The sequence below is a fragment of the Thalassophryne amazonica genome, chromosome 9, assembly GCF_902500255.1.
Source record: "Thalassophryne amazonica chromosome 9, fThaAma1.1, whole genome shotgun sequence".
NCBI classification, from domain to species: domain Eukaryota; kingdom Metazoa; phylum Chordata; class Actinopteri; order Batrachoidiformes; family Batrachoididae; genus Thalassophryne; species Thalassophryne amazonica.
In genome coordinates this window covers 114,663,110-114,680,745 of record NC_047111.1, presented here as the reverse complement: position 1 = coordinate 114,680,745, position 17,636 = coordinate 114,663,110, and the positions used below count along the sequence as shown (strand labels likewise).

General features: G+C 39.7%; 1 protein-coding gene across 1 annotated transcript in view; it reads right to left on the bottom strand.

The window, feature by feature from the left end:
- Positions 1 to 17,636, bottom strand: part of med13a (mediator complex subunit 13a) — a 289,879-nt gene that overhangs the window by 24,590 nt on the left and 247,653 nt on the right. The window contains exons 21-24 of the mRNA XM_034179011.1: positions 16,647 to 16,872; positions 16,006 to 16,197; positions 7,030 to 7,253; positions 5,859 to 6,001 (exon numbers count right to left, since the gene is read on the bottom strand). Coding sequence (XP_034034902.1) covers positions 5,859 to 6,001; positions 7,030 to 7,253; positions 16,006 to 16,197; positions 16,647 to 16,872 — 785 coding nt within the window. The remainder of the gene's footprint in view (positions 1 to 5,858; positions 6,002 to 7,029; positions 7,254 to 16,005; positions 16,198 to 16,646; positions 16,873 to 17,636) is intronic.

Sequence of the window (17,636 nt, the reverse complement as noted above, 5' to 3'; positions counted from 1 at the left end):
TGCAGAAGATACCCTGTCACTCTTACATATAAACAGTCGAAGCTTGTATTGTAAAATGTCGCAAATAAAAGATTATTTAAATCAGTTTAAAAATAAATTTAATATTGTTGCAATCACTGAATCTTGGCTTAATGATGATCTCATGACTGATGTTCAAATAGAGGGATATGAGCTGTATTTTGTGAACAGAAGAGATAAAAGGGGCGGTGGTGTTGCTCTGTACATAAAGGCAGATCTGATATGTACAATTGTAGAAGAAATGACAACTGTGGATGACATCATAGAAATTGTAACAGTGGAACTTGTACATGAAACATCTAAAAATATTTTAATCAGTTGTGTATACAGAGCACCAGACACTTGTGTTGTGAAATTTACAGATAGAATAATAGAGCTATTCCATCAAATTAAAACAAAACGCTTTTTATATGTGGAGACTTTAACATTAACATAGAGAGCTCCAGTTGCCAAAGAATAAGTGATTTTGTGAATTCAATGTATAGTTTGGGGTTATTCCACTTGATAACAAAACCAACCAGAATCACATCGCAAAGTGCAACGGTAATCAACAATATATTTACAAATAGAACAGATGAAATTATCAGGAATGGGATCTTGATGACAGATGTTAGTGATCATTTACCAGTCTTTTCAATATTTAAATATAAAAATAGGTACAAGAAAAAAACTGTTATAAACTTTAAAAGAGACAAGTCAGTAAAAGCCTTAGAGGCATTAAGATATGATCTTAAAAATCAAAATTGGGAAGAAGTTTGTTAGTGATGTTAATGTAGCATATAACTCATTTATTAAAATATTGATGAAATCATATAATAAAAACTGTAAATTAATAGAAATTAGTAAGAAAAGAGTAAATAAACCATGGCTGACAAAGGGAATAAAAAATGCTTGTGCAAAGAAAAACTATTTATACAGGTGCTTTTTAAAATGCAAACAAAGGAAACGGAACACAGATACAAAAAATATAAAAATAAACTATTGACAATAATTAGGAAACAAAAAAAAGATTATAGTGAACAATTAAATAAGAATAAAGATAATATGAGGGCAACATGGGGAATTATAAAAAGTGTGATTGAAAGTGATGGAGAGAAAGCAACTTTTCCAAATTACTTTGTCAAAGAAAATAAAGAGATATATGACATAAAAGAAGTGGCAAATGGGTTTAATGATTATTTTTCAAATGTAGGATCAAGTCTGGTGGGAAATAAACCAACAGTAGAAGATACATTACATACACTTGTAAATACGGTCAATAGTATTTCCTGGACAATGTGGAAAAAGATGAAATAAGAAATATTGTAAAAAACTGTGTAAGCAAACGATCAACTGACCATGAAGATTTAGACATGATGACTGTAAAAAGTATAATAGAAACTGTTATTGAACCATTTACTTACAATCTGTCTCTGTCAACAGGGATTTTCCAGATGAAATGAAATTGCCAAGGTAGTCCCATTATATAAAAATGGAGACAAACATAAATTCTCTAATTACAGGCCAGTATCATTGCTTCCACAGTTTTCTAAAATTATGGAAAAAGTTTTTGTGACAAGGTTGGATAAATTCACTGAGAAACATCATATTTTAAATAATGCTCAGTATGGATTCAGAACAAAACATTCGACAGCTATGGCAATTATGGAATTAATAGAGAAAATATCAACAACAATAGAAAATAAGGATTATTTTGTAAGTATTTTTATTGACTTGAAAAAAGCTTTTGATGTTATTGACCACTCAAGATTGCTTCACAAGTTACAACAATATGGAATAAGAGGTATTGCACATCAGTGGGTAAAAAGCTACTTAGAAAAAAGAAAACAGTTTGTTCAGATAAATAATATCAAATCAGAATTGTGTAATATTGCTTATGGAGTACCACAAGGATCAGTACTTGGACCCAAACTGTTTATTTTGTATATCAATGATTTTGTGAATGTATCTAATGTGCTTGGTAGCATTTTATTTGCTGATGATACAACGCTGTTTTACTCTGGATCAGATATACAGGAAGTAGCACAAGTGATAAAAACAGAATTGGAAAAGGTTAAGCATTGGTTTGATATAAACAGACTGTCACTAAATATTAAGACAAATTTCATATTGTTTAATGACAGAGCAAAAAAAAATAACGTGTCATTACAAATAGATGGAATGGATATACAAAGGGTAAAAGAAATGAAATTTTTAGGAGTCATAATTGATGAAGATCTTACATGGAAGTCACACATAAATTACATAAAAGGAAAAATAGCGAAAGCCATTGCTGTTTTGCATAAAGTAAAATATTCATTAAATAGTTATGGTTTATTAACATTGTACAATTCATTGATTTTCCCATATTTAACTTATTGTGTAGAAATCTGGGGATCAACATATACAACTTATATACAACCTTTGTTTATTCTGCAGAAAAGGGCTTTAAGGGTGATTAGCAACAGTGGTTTTAGAGATCCATCTAATCCATTGTTCATTAAGTACAGGGTACTTAAATTTCGTGATTTGGTCGATTTGAAAATATTACAAACAACGTACCAAGCAAATAAAAATACTTTACCAACAAACATTCAAAATATGTTTGAGAAAAGAGTAAGTAGTTATAAACTGAAAGGAATAGAAGTCTTTAGAAAACCAAGATACAGAACCAGAGTAAAAGAACGGAGTATTGCAGTAAATGGTGTAAAATTATGGAACAATCTCAACAAAGGAATTAAAGAATTAAGGTCGCTTAAATTATTTAAAAAACGTATTAAACTAGATGTATTAAGTATGAAACTATAAAATAAGTTAGTGGGCTGTAAGGAAGTAAAAAAAAAAATGCAATTTGTTAATAATGTATAAAATGTTTTAAGTTTAAAAATGTAACCTGTCAGAGATGTAATCTATTTAATAATGGTCATAATTATGAAATAAGTCAGTGGTATGTGACAAGTTAAAGAAATACAATCTGTTAAATAATGTTGAAAAATGACGCTGGATATTGAAAGATTGTATTGTAAAAAGGGGCAGAAAATATAAGACTTGTTCTTCTCTCTGCTCCTTTTCATTCTGGTAATGGAGATGCTTTGTTTCTGCTTTTCTGGGTTTTTTTTTTTTTTAATGAATGAAATAAATAAATAAATGAAATGAAATGAAAATATACTCAAAACCTGGATTATTCTTTTTAGTCACATAGCACTACTATTATTCTGAACACTACTGTATGTCTGGCAGGGGAAAAGACCACTGATTAGATTTAGAATTTAACAGTTAACCAGAGTTAAAGGGGGATTATCCCTACCCTGTTTAAAGAGCTATTATCATGCTGCACAACTAAAAACCTTGTGGAGCATGTGCAATCCCTCATACATGGTGAGATGCAAAGACATTCGAGTGTCGAACATCAGCCACTGTTCCAACACAGGTCATAATAAATGATAAGAAACAGAAAACATCTTAAAGAGGAGCTAAATCTATGGTTAGGGTTATTTCTTAACATACGGTTTGAGATTGTATCAAAGAATAACCTGACAGAGCAGAGTAAGATAATGCGATGGATTGCACACAAATCAGATTTTATACCTAATATGTTAGATAAAAGGTTTAGTCGAAGGTTTAGGGGAACCAACAACATTTTGGGAGCTTTTTAAGAAGAAAGTTATTAAAAGATTTCAGGATCTAAAGAATCAATGTGGCTTACAAAATCAGGATCTTTACAGATATTTACAAATTAGACATTATATGGAGCAAATTCTAAAAAAGATCAATTTAGATGAGTTACAGTTGGGTGTTATTAAACTGTTTATTTTAGCAAATGAATCAGATTTGGGTAAAAAAATCTCAAAATTGTAAATGGACTGTATTTATATAGCACTTTTCCATCTGCATCAGATGCTCAAAGTGTTTTACAATTATGCCTCACATTCACCCCGATGTCAGGGTGCTGCCATACAAGGCGCTCACTACACACCGGGAGCAATAGGGGATTAAAGGCCTTGCCCAAGGGCCCTTAGTGATTTTCAAGTCAGGCCAGAATTTGAACCCATGATCTTCTGGACTCAAACCCAACACCTTAACCACTAGACCATCACCTCCCCTTGTAAATTTGTACAAAGAAGTGGAAAATTTAAACGGTAACAATACAGCATATATTAAAGAAAAGTGAGACAAATGGACTGGAAGGGTGGTATCAGAGGAGGAATGGAAAAAGATCAACAAGCAACAGTGGAAAACAACCTGCTCCCTTTCATGGAGAGAGTATGGTTGGAGAACACAGTGAAATATTTTATCACACCAGCATAAAAGATATCATGTATTTAGGAAATAAAGCCAGTCATTTCCATATCTTTTGGGAATGGCCCTCTATGGTGCCTTACTGGCAGGACTTAAAGAATTGCATGGAGAAAATTTTGAAAGTGAAACCTCCATTAACATTTGAGTTATTGTGCTTAGACAAAGGGAACCTGGGAATAACAAATTTAGGGAACAGTTATATATTCAGAATAACATTAGTTGCGGGGGGAAAAAAAGCCATTATCAGGAAGTGGCTGAAAACAGATGGACCTAAGATGAAGGATTGGATTGAGATGATGCACTCCATATATAGGGAAGATGGAAAGCTTCACTTTTTCTGTTAGACTCGAATTAGACAAATTTAAGAATTTCTGGGGAAAACTGGGTTGATTATGTATTACCATTGATAGTAGATTTTATCTGGTAAAAATAATGAATCTTATGGACCACTTGGTTCTTGCTACAAAATAATCTGTTCACATTTTTATTATTATTTTCCATCTCCCAATAGGTGAAACAAGGACTCTGCAAGAAGGGAGTGAAAATAAGGAGCGAGAAGTGGGGAAAAGGGAAAAAAGAGGAAATAAGTAAATTAACTTGTCTGTGATTTAATCTTGTGTATGGAAAAACTGAGTTCATGCCTATTTTGTTTTGTTAATCTTTTGGATGGATCACCAGTATTTTTCTTTTTTTCCCCACGGAAAACATGTATATAAGAAGGCACGGTGGCTTAGTGGTTAGCACTGGTGCCTCACAGCAAGAAGGTCATGGGATCAGTCCACCCTTTCTGCGTGGACTTTGCATGTTCTCCATGTGCCAGCGTGTGTTTCCTCTGGGCACTCCGGTTTCCTCCCACAATGAAAAAAAACACAAAAACCTTATTTAGGGTCTGCTCCTTTCTCTGCCCCTGGAATTGGTCCTTGGGTGCCGGACCGTGGCTGAACACTGCTCCTAGTGGTTGGATTGTGTCTAACTGTAATTCTAATTCAATTACATTTGTTTCGCAAATCTGATTGGTTAATTGTGTGAGATTTCAGACCATAAAATATCAAGTAGATGGTGGCTAAATATGTGACCATTTCGCATTGCTGCACTGGTGTCAATAATGGCGCTATGAGCTAAGAGTGACAGAAACTAGTGCAGCGATGACGATGGCAAAATGCGTGGATTTAATGGCTTTAACTGGATTGATTGATGTATTTACTGTGGATTTAACTCAATGCAGCTGACGAAATGGAGAAATCTGTGGGTCTGCTCACAGAATTTCAAGTTTGGCATGAACACACTGTTGCTACAGTAAGCTTGGACGATCCGACCACACCCTTTCACAACAGTTCACTGACCGAATTATGAATTACTTAGAGAAAAATAAACCGTTTACCGGCTCCGATATGCGTCGCCAGTAAAACTCAATTTGTGACCGTAAAATCCAGCATGGACGTCCACAAATCATCAGACACAACAGGGTTATTTCCTTATTAGGATGGGTTAAATGCAGAGGACAAATTTCATTGTTTGTATGTATGTATGTATGTCCAACGATAATAAAGGCTCTAACGTACCTTTTAACTCCCCGTGACCTATCCTGCCCAGGCGGCCAATCACCACCCTCCATGGAACAGATGTCATCTGCACGAGACCCAAGCACCAATCCCACAGCTTCTGCAAGCCCAACCGTCGGACTGAGCCCTTTTTCCTCCGTGCCCTACGGAATAAACACACACCCCAAACCTACTGTTCAGACATATTCAGAACAAACATAAAAAACACAAAGTACTTCAGATCACACACAGTATGTCTTATTTCAAGATCTAGTAGTACTTTGCAATGATTTCTTCAACAGTTAGTTGCTGCTATTTTTTCTGTAGGGAAACTTACAGCCAAGTGAAAATTATATGAAGTCAGCTCGTTATGTAAAACCAAGCCCCACATGTAATGTGACTCAGTGGTAAGCAGAGCCTCCGGACAACAGCCAGGCAACAGTAAGAGGCTTACTGCATAACCGGGTATCTTCAAACGTTTACTGACATTTAATGAGGTACACCTACACGTTTACATTCATAGGGATCCTCCACATGCTGAGACACTTTAAATGACATTTTTGCTGGTTCTATGGTGATGACAAGAGGTTTACTTTAGTTTTGATCCCAAGTAAAAACATCAAAAAATGAAGCCGAGGTTGAAAAATATCACCATACCCATTTGAATCAGTAAGAATGTCTAGATTATGTAAATAAAATGTTATTAAAAAATTCTTTGTCAGGTTCATTTTTCTTTTAAATGTTTATTGAAAGCCAATCAAACTTCAACAAGTATACCTGGTAAATTTTGTGAAACAATCTGTCTTTCGAGCATTTGTTTTTTGATACAACTATGGCCAATACTACCATAAATATTAGACTTCTGATATCTACTGTTCAAATAAAGTATAGCACCCTTACTACAATTAAGATGGAGTATTATAACAAAGAACCTCTTCAATCAGATGGAGAGATTAATGCTCAATAATTCATATGTCACACTTTCAGCTGTCTAATTAATCGGATAAAAATACATTACAGGCTCTCTCTTGGCTAATGTTTTGCACTCATGACAATTATGAATTGAATACAAGTCATCTGTGAATTTTGTCACACTGTTTAAAGTGGAATTTAAATAAATAGCACAAAATGTCATTAGCTGAACTGTCCAGCAGGTGTATTTGATTACTAATGATGGTAATGGAAGACATACCTGTTAGGGAGGTCAATGTTGATGATGCTGGTCTCTAAGAGTTCCCCGTACAGGTCAGTGCAGGTAGTCAAAAGCCAGCGTTGGTCGTGAGACAAGCAGTATCCTACAAAGAGCACGTTGTACTTCTGAGATGCCTCGCCAAATGTCTCCCCGAGCTCCGTCTGCTTGTCCTTCACTGGTGCCAAGATGAATGGAGGTGTATAGAGACGCAGACACTCTGGCCTCTGCACATGGAGGGAGGCAAAGCTGTTACGATAAAGGCTGCTAGATCAGTGTTCACTAGTCGTAGTTCTAAATGGACATGTTCCAGGTACTGTGCATGTGGAAAGTATTCACAGCACTTCACTTTTTCCACATTTTGTTATGTTACAGCCTTATTCCAAAAACTAGCAAATTCATTTTCTTCCCCTCAAAATTCTACTCACAACACCCCATAATAACAAAAAGTTTTTTTTCAATTTCTGCAAATTTATTAACAATAAAAAAATGAAGAAATCACATATACATAAGTATTCACACCCACTGGTCAATACTTTGTTGGTACACATTTGGCAGCAATTACAGAATCAGATCTTCTTGAATATGATGCCACAAACTTGGTGCACCTATCTTTGGGCAGTTTGGTCCATTGCTCTTTGCAGCACCTCTCAAGCTCCATCAGGTTGGATGTGGAGCGTCGGTGCACAGACATTTTCAGATCTCTCCAGAGATGTTCAATCAGATTCTGGTCTGGACTCTGACTGGACCACTCAAGGACACTCACAGAGTTGTCCTGAAGCCACACCTTTGATATCTTGGCTGTGTGTTTAGGGTCATTGTCCTGCTGAAAGATGAACCGTCGCCCCAGTCTGAGGTCAAGAGCGCTCTGCAGCAGGTTTTCATCCAGGATGTCCCTGTACTTTGCTGCATTCATCTTTCTCTCAATCCTGACTAGTCACCAAGTTCCTGCTGCTGAAAATCATCCCCACAGCATGATGATGCCACCAACATGCTTCACTGGAATGGAATGGAGGATGGAATGAATGGAAAGGATGGAATTCACACCAGAGAGTTCACCAGAGCATTTTGTTTCTCATGGTCTGAGAGTCCTTCAGGTGCCTTTTGTCAAACTCCAGGTGGGCTGCCATGTGCCTTTTACTAAGGAGTGGCTTCTGTCTGGCCACTCTACCACACAGGCCTGACTGGTGGATTGCTGCAGAGATGGTTGTCCTTCTGGAAGTTTGTCCTCTCTCCACACAGGAATGCTGGAGCTCTGAGAGTGACCATTGGATTCTTGGTCATCTCTCTAACTTAGGTCTTTCTCCCCGATCGCTCAGTTTAGACAGGCAGCCAGCTCTAGGAAGAGTCCTGGTGGAACTGAATTTCTTCCATTTACAGATGATGGAGGCCACTGTGCTCACTGGGACCTTCAAAGCAGCAGAAATGTTTCTGTACCCTTCCTCAGATTTGTGCCTCGAGATAGTCCTGCCTTGGAGGTCTACAGACAATTCCTTTGACTTCATGCTTGGTTTGTGCTCTGACTGTCAACTGTGGGACCTTATATGTAGACAGGTGTGTGTCTTTCCAAATCATGTCCAATCAACTGAATTTATCACAGGTGGACTCCCAAGAAGCTGTAGAAACATCTCAATGATGATCAATCAATCAATCAATCAATTTTTTTATATAGCGCCAAATCACAACAGACAGTTGCCCCAAGGCGCTTTATATTGTAAGGCAAGGCCATACAATAATTATGTAAAACCCCAACGGTCAAAACGACCCCCTGTGAGCAAGCACTTGGCTACAGTGGGAAGGAAAAACTCCCTTTTAACAGGAAGAAACCTCCAGCAGAACCAGGCTCAGGGAGGGGCAGTCTTCTGCTGGGACTGGTTGGGGCTGAGGGAGAGAACCAGGAAAAAGACATGCTGTGGAGGGGAGCAGAGATCGATCACTAATGATTAAATGCAGAGTGGTGCATACAGAGCAAAAAGAGAAAGAAACAGTGCATCATGGGAACCCCCCAGCAGTCTAAGTCTATAGCAGCATAACTAAGGGATGGTTCAGGGTCACCTGATCCAGCCCTAACTATAAGCTTTAGCAAAAAGGAAAGTTTTAAGCCTAATCTTAAAAGTAGAGAGGGTGTCTGTCTCCCTGATCTGAATTGGGAGCTGGTTCCACAGGAGAGGAGCCCGAAAGCTGAAGGCTCTGCCTCCCATTCTAGTCTTACAAACCCTAGGAACTACAAGTAAGCCTGCAGTCTGAGAGCGAAGCGCTCTATTGGGGTGATATGGTACTACGAGGTCCCTAAGATAAGATGGGACCTGATTATTCAAAACCTTATAAGTAAGAAGAAGAATTTTAAATTCTATTCTAGAATTAACAGGAAGCCAATGAAGAGAGGCCAATATGGGTGAGATATGCTCTCTCCTTCTAGTCCCCGTCAGTACTCTAGCTGCAGCATTTTGAATTAACTGAAGGCTTTTTGGGGAACTTTTAGGACAACCTGATAATAATGAATTACAATAGTCCAGCCTAGAGGAAATAAATGCATGAATTAGTTTTTCAGCATCACTCTGAGACAAGACCTTTCTGATTTTAGAGATATTGCGTAAATGCAAAAAAGCAGTCCTACGCTTTGAATGACATATCCTGATCAAAAATGACTCCAAGATTTCTCACAGTATTACTAGAGGTCAGGGTAATGCCATCCAGAGTAAGGATCTGGTTAGACACCATGTTTCTAAGATTTGTGGGGCCAAGTACAATAACTTCAGTTTTATCTGAGTTTAAAAGCAGGAAATTAGAGGTCATCCATGTCTTTATGTCTGTAAGACAATCCTGCAGTTTAGCTAATTGGTGTGTGTCCTCTGGCTTCATGGATAGATAAAGCTGGGTATCATCTGCGTAACAATGAAACTTTAAGCAATACCGTCTAATAATACTGCCTAAGGGAAGCATGTATAAAGTGAATAGTAGACAAATATGATTCAAACCACCGCAGCGCAGTGCCTTTAATACCTATGGCATGCTCTAATCTCTGTAATAAAATTTTATGGTCAACAGTATCAAAAGCAGCACTGAGGTCTAACAGAACAAGCACAGAGATGAGTCCACTGTCCGAGGCCATAAGAAGATCATTTGTAACCTTCACTAATGCTGTTTCTGTACTATGATGAATTCTAAAACCTGACTGAAACTCTTCAAATAGACCATTCCTCTGCAGATGATCAGTTAGCTGTTTTACAACTACCCTTTCAAGAATTTTTGAGAGAAAAGGAAGGTTGGAGATTGGCCTATAATTAGCTAAGATAGCTGGGTCAAGTAATGGCTTTTTAAGTAATGGTTTAATTACTGCCACCTTAAAAGCCTGTGGTACATAGCCAACTAACAAAGATAGATTGATCATATTTAAGATCGAAGCATTAAATAATGGTAGGGCTTCCTTGAGCAGCCTGGTAGGAATGGGGTCTAATAAACATGTTGATGGTTTGGATGAAGTAACTAATGAAAATAACTCAGACAGAACAATCGGAGAGAAAGAGTCTAACCAATACCGGCATCACTGAAAGCAGCCAAAGATAACGATACGTCTTTGGGATGGTTATGAGTAATTTTTTCTCTAATAGTTAAAATTTTGTTAGCAAAGAAAGTCATGAAGTCATTACTAGTTAAAGTTAATGGAATACTCAGCTCAATAGAGCTCTGACTCTTTGTCAGCCTGGCTACAGTGCTGAAAAGAAACCTGGGGTTGTTCTTATTTTCTTCAATTAGTGATGAGTAGAAAGATGTCCTAGCTTTACGGAGGGCTTTTTTATAGAGCAACAGACTCTTTTTCCAGGCTAAGTGAAGATCTTCTAAATTAGTGAGACGCCATTTCCTCTCCAACTTACGGGTTATCTGCTTTAAGCTACGAGTTTGTGAGTTATACCACGGAGTCAGACACTTCTGATTTAAAGCTCTCTTTTTCAGAGGAGCTACAGCATCCAAAGTTGTCTTCAATGAGGATGTAAAACTATTGACGAGATACTCTATCTCCCTTACAGAGTTTAGGTAGCTACTCTGCACTGTGTTGGTATATGGCATTAGAGAACATAAAGAAGGAATCATATCCTTAAACCTAGTTACAGCGCTTTCTGAAAGACTTCTAGTGTAATGAAACTTATTCCCCACTGCTGGGTAGTCCATCAGAGTAAATGTAAATGTTATTAAGAAATGATCAGACAGAAGGGAGTTTTCAGGGAATACTGTTAAGTCTTCTATTTCCATACCATAAGTCAGAACAAGATCTAAGATATGATTAAAGTGGTGGGTGGACTCATTTACTTTTTGAGCAAAGCCAATAGAGTCTAATAATAGATTAAATGCAGTGTTGAGGCTGTCATTCTCAGCATCTGTGTGGATGTTAAAATCGCCCACTATAATTATCTTATCTGAGCTAAGCACTAAGTCAGACAAAAGGTCTGAAAATTCACAGAGAAACTCACAGTAACGACCAGGTGGACGACAGATAATAACAAATAAAACTGGTTTTTGGGACTTCCAATTTGGATGGACAAGACTAAGAGACAAGCTTTCAAATGAATTAAAGCTCTGTCTGGGTTTTTGATTAATTAATAAGCTGGAATGGAAGATTACTGCTAATCCTCCGCCCCGGCCCGTGCTACGAGCATTCTGACAGTTAGTGTGACTAGGGGGTGTTGACTCAATTAAACTAACATATTCATCCTGCTGTAACCAGGTTTCTGTTAGGCAGAATAAATCAATATGTTGATCAATTATTATATCATTTACCAACAGGGACTTAGAAGAGAGAGACCTAATGTTTAATAGACCACATTTAACTGTTTTAGTCTGTGGTGCAGTTGAAGGTGCTATATTATTTTTTCTTTTTGAAGTTTTATGCTTAAATAGATTTTTGCTGGTTATTGGTAGTCTGGGAGCAGGCACCGTCTCTACGGAGATGGGGTAATGAGGGGATGGCAGGGGGAGAGAAGCTGCAGAGAGGTGTGTAAGACTACAACTCTGCTTCCTGGTCCCAACCCTGGATAGTCACGGTTTGGAGGATTTAAGAAAATTGGCCAGATTTCTAGAAATGAGAGCTGCTCCATCCAAAGTGGGATGGATGCCATCTCTCCTAACAAGACCAGGTTTTCCCCAGAAGCTTTGCCAATTATCTATGAAGCCCACCTCATTTTTTGGACACCACTCAGACAGCCAGCAATTCAAGGAGAACATGCGGCTAAACATGTCACTCCCGGTCCGATTGGGGAGGGGCCCAGAGAAAACTACAGAGTCCGACATTGTTTTTGCAAAGTTACACACCGATTTAATGTTAATTTTAGTGACCTCCAATTGGCGTAACCGGGTGTCATTACTGCCGACGTGAATTACAATCTTACCAAATTTACGCTTAGCCTTAGCCAGCAGTTTCAAATTTCCTTCAATGTCGCCTGCTCTGGCCCCCGGAAGACAATTGACTATGGTTGCTGGTGTCGCTAACTTCACATTTCTCAAAACAGAGTCGCCAATAACCAGAGTTTGATCCTCGGCGGGTGTGTCGTCGAGTGGGGAAAAAACAGTTAGAGATGTGAACGGGTTGGCGGTGTACACGGGGCTTCTGTTTAGGGCTACGCTTCCTCCTCACAGTCACCCAGTCAGCCTGCTTTCCCGGCTGCTCGGGATCTGCCAGGGGGGAACTAACGGCGGCTAAGCTACCTTGGTCCGCACCGACTACAGGGGCCTGGCTAGCTGTAGAATTTTCCACGGTGCGGAGCCGAGTCTCCAATTCGCCCAGCCTGGCCTCCAAAGCTACGAATAAGCTACACTTATTACAAGTACCGTTACTGCTAAAGGAGGCCGAGGAATAACTAAACATTTCACACCCAGAGCAGAGAAGTGCGGGAGAGACAGGAGAAGCCGCCATGCTAAATCGGCTAAGAGCTAGTAGCTACGCTAAGCTAGCGGATTCCTAAAAACACGCAAAGTGAATAATGTGTAAATAATTTAGAGGTGATTCAGCAGAAGGAGTGCTTTAGTTAAGGCACGTAAAGATTACACTGGGAAACAAATCGTAATCTAGATAACTAGATCAATCTAACTGCGCAGATTAAACAGCTAACAGATACAGAAAAACACCGCTGTGCTCCGGAACAGGAAGTGATACAATACCGCAGTGAGAGCCAACCACCAGTAGAGGCCAGCAAGAGGATCCAACAAGATCAACAGGATCTTGGAAACAGGATGCACCTGAGCTCAATTTTGAACTACATGGCAATACTTATATGTACATGTGACTTCTTAGTTTTTTATTAATAAATTTGCAAAAAATCTGAAAATTTTTTTTTTTTCACTTTGTCATTATGGGGTATTACTGTATTTTCTGCACCATAAGGCGCACCGGATTATAAGGCTCGCCCTCAATTAGTGGGTACTTAACCCTTACAAAAGACGCACGCTAAAACATACAGTCTACAAAAAAAAAAAAAAAAAAAAAAAAAGCTCACGGAAGCAAAACGGTGAGTTTATTTGAACTTTTCAACAACTTTGAACTACCGGTATTTAACAATATGGTACTCACATTATTTTTTATTATGGTTCTGTCACAAATCCATCAAAGTCTTCATCTTCTGTGTCTGAATTGAACAGCTGGTCTTCTAGCTGTGGCCACCTCGCTTTGTTTCTGCGGAAACGCCGTTTGGTCTTTTTAACTTGGGCGCAGTTCATGTTCTTGTTTCCTCTCGCAGCTGCTCTGTTCCCATGAACAACCGCGTAACTGATAGCCTGCAGTTTGAATTGTGCCTCGTAAGCATGTCTCTTCGCTGGCGCCATTTTCGGGGGTCCTTAGACAAACAAATGTTGTTTTGCAGGATACCTGTAGTACCCCTCCGGTAGTTATACCGGAGGAGTGGCGGAGGTAAGTGTACGTACCACAGACTCACGGATTGGTTTATCGCTGGCTGCGTACGTACTCTACGCTACCAGCGTACATACTTTACGTATTACGTAATGTTCTCCGATTGGTTTATCGCTGCTAGCGTACGTACTTTACGTATTACGTCCTTGTGTCAGCGGGAAATGGTCCGATATTCCGATGGTCAAAGACAACGTCGGCCATTTTTACAGATTTTGGAATTCAGTGCGCACATAAGGCGCACCGGATTATAGGGCGCACGGCCGATTTTTGTGAAAATTTAAGGCTTTTAGGTACGCCTTATGGTGCGGAAAATACGGTACATGTTATGTGGGCCGCTGAAGAGGAGGTACTGCTGGCCCACCACCACCAGAGGGCGCCCTGCTTGGAGTGCGGGCTCCAAGCACGAGAGGGCGCCAGACCCAGAAGAAGTGACAGCTGTCATTCATCCTCTGCACCAGCTGTCACTCGTTCATCATCATCATCATCATCACCATAAAGGCCGGACTGCAGCTCCACCTCCTCGCCGAGAAATCGACTACTGAAGAGGTAATTTCTCTGCTGACTAATACGTTGTGTAATAATCTGAACAACTGTTGCAGCCGTTTTCCTGGTGTTTTGCCTTGTCTGTGGGATTGGCGTTTGGTGTGACAGCGACGGCGTCGCCTCACACCCCAAACCAGATAAGTGGTTAACCAGGAGCTGCACGAGTGTGTGATTGAAGGTGGAGGTGCTCCCTCCTAACTGTGTGCAGACTGTGGATTACTGAGTGTGCGGACTCACACTCATTCATCTTGTCTCTGCTTTCTGCCAGCAGTACCAGGGTCGACAGCCGAAGACAGAGGCCACCTGGGGACTCGGGACTTGGCGGCTCCGGTGTTCTTCAGACCGTTGGTGGTGGAAGCCGTGTGGGACGCGGCTTCTCTCTCGTCGGGGGTCTTCTATCTTCGAGCCTGCCCACACGTCACCTGGTGTACATTGACTTTGCTAATTCTGTGTATTTCGTTGTGTATCATCACAACATTAAATTGTTACTTTTTGGCTTAATTCATTGTCCGTTCATTTGCGCCCCCTGTTGTGGGTCCGTGCTACGACACCTTCCCAACAGTACATGTATAATTTTGGGGAAAAAAATTAATTTAATCCATTTTAGAATGAAGTTCTAACATAACAAAATGTGGAACAAGTGAAGCACTGTGAATACTTACCGGTTGCACTGTATGTGAAGTTTGTATTTTGCAGGTGCGATTAGCTGGTGGACCTCCACAGCAGGAAATTCTCTTTTAAAACTCTTTCTGCAAAGTCTACATTCTAGGTATTTTTACAAGAGAAAAATGCCTATTGTGTTGCTTCCATTGTCCCATAAATATTCTGGTTATCCCTGAAAGTTACCTTACAGGGTGCCATTGTGTGAAAGGGAAAGGGAGCACGAGCTGGAAAGAAGAAGTCAAGTGAATTAGGCCTTGGTGGAAACCTGGGGCAGAGATCCCATTACGGAGGTCTCAAAGAGCTAGTCAAGCAGATAATGGAAAGAAAACTCTGGAGTAGCAGACAAGGTCTCATGGTAGTAGTCCACAAGAGAAAACTCTCAGGATGGTTAGCACTAAAAACTCATTCCTGTCTTTGTTTCCGGTGGCTGAATGAACCCAACCAGGGCAAAAGCTAAGGTCATATCAGGTCAGCTCACGTCAGAACAGAGAGCTCAAAACCTAAGAAACAATGTGATTACAGTGTATTTCAGGGGTGGCCAAGTTCGGTCCTCGAGAGCCACATTCCTGATACTCTTAGTCGTCTCCCTGCTCCAACACACCTGAATCCAATGAAAGGCTCATTAAAAGTCTGCTAACGAGTCTTTCATTGGATTCAGGTGTGTTGGAGCAGGGAGATAACTAAGAGTGTCAGGAATGTGGCTCTTGAGGACTGAACTTGGCCACCCCTGGTGTATTTGCTTGCTTGTCGAACAGCGCGCTGTTACTAAGGAGTTACAAGAACCAAAAAAATATATGTTAATTCCAACACATGGTAGATCTCATCAAAACATTTAAGAGTGCAACTGCTACAACTGAACTGTGTGAAGGATTTACCTCTGGGCTCTTCAGCGCCGTGTCGATGGCCAAGCCAGGGCCGAAGCCTGTCAAAGACTTGACGTTGTTTGAGATGGGTAGCGGTCGTCGGCACTGAGCGAAGACAGAAAAGGCTAAAGACTTCAGGTGTTGGACATAAATATGACGGTCTTCACCTTGAACTGGCTGAAGCAGGTACTGACAAGGAACAATCTGACAGGAAAAAAAAAGAACAGTTAAAGGCGACATGAAAAATGCACTCTGTTTAACAATGTATTAATTTGGCCACAATTTAACATCTTGACATTTGTTTGGCTTCTTTTTCAGGATTTTTTGACAGATAAACTGAAGTTACAATAGGAAATGCAGATTTTGGAGACACAGCAAACACTGTGTCCCCCACGTCAGGGGTCAGATGTGTGGATGCTGCAACTGCTTTAGTGCTAATTTCAAAAATGTTCAGACAAATTCTAATACTTTTACAGAGAAATATTCATATTTTTCTCATCACTCAGCATAGGTAAATATAAATCATCACCAGAGATGTCAGCAGAAAAAACAGTGACTAAAACTATTAATAACTAAAACGGTATTCATGATGTTGCTCTTGAAACAGTGAGCAACCACACAAGCACTGTTGCAAACCTGAGAAGTCTATTTACCTGCACAGAAATAGAATTCCGGATGTGAGGGGGAAGGAACTGAAGCATCTCGAGGTAGCAGCGGAGCAAACACAGTGTCCACACATTGGATTGAGCTGGCCCTAGGCCACTGTCGGCCTCTTCATAGCTAAAAGGATCCACAAAGTAAACCACAATGGCTGGAGGATACACGATGGCGTGGGACTCTCCGTCTGTAGGCAGACCCACTTTCTCTCGTTCCAAGGTGCTGGGAAAAGGGGGATTACAAATACCCATCAGTGTAGGAACAGATAAATGTAGTTTTCATCTTATAACGGGCTTAACCAGTTTCAAAACTATTATTAATTAATGAATTTCAAGCCGTGTTTGTTTTACTTGGCTGTACCTGCAACTTATATATAGAAGCGATATCTATTTAAAAAAATACTGCAGTATCATCTATGGCCACATGACAGCCCAGTCTACACACATGACAAGCTGCTCCTGCATACTGACCAGAATGAGATATTGTCTGATTAACACTCTAGAGCAGCAGGCGGCAGTAATACAACATTAAGCTAGATGCAAACCACCGTAGAACAAGAAGAAGAAAATCTGATTGAGGAGGATGTCAAAGAGAATATAGTACCAAGAGGCAACACTCAATAGAACACCCCATAGCAACACGGCTATGGCTTTGTTCTGCGGTCTCCATGTTGGACTGTTTTAAACCCATCAGACCCACACAGTCTGCAGTGGAGGCACAGCTAACCGAAAAGTTAGCTTCGATAACCGCTAATCTGGTAAATGAAAAGTTAACTTTTGTAACGGTAAACTGATAAACCACTAAAAAAATTTACAACTAAAAAACTTCGGTACAATGTCAGCTACTGATAAGCCAGTTTTGAATTTAAGCACCGCAAGGGATGTTGGGTAAATTCAAAGGCAATGACAAACCCAAAACAAACAACAAGCCAGAGCTTTTCTGTTTATGCTGCCGGCCCGCTGCTGCGAAAAAGAGTGTTATTTACT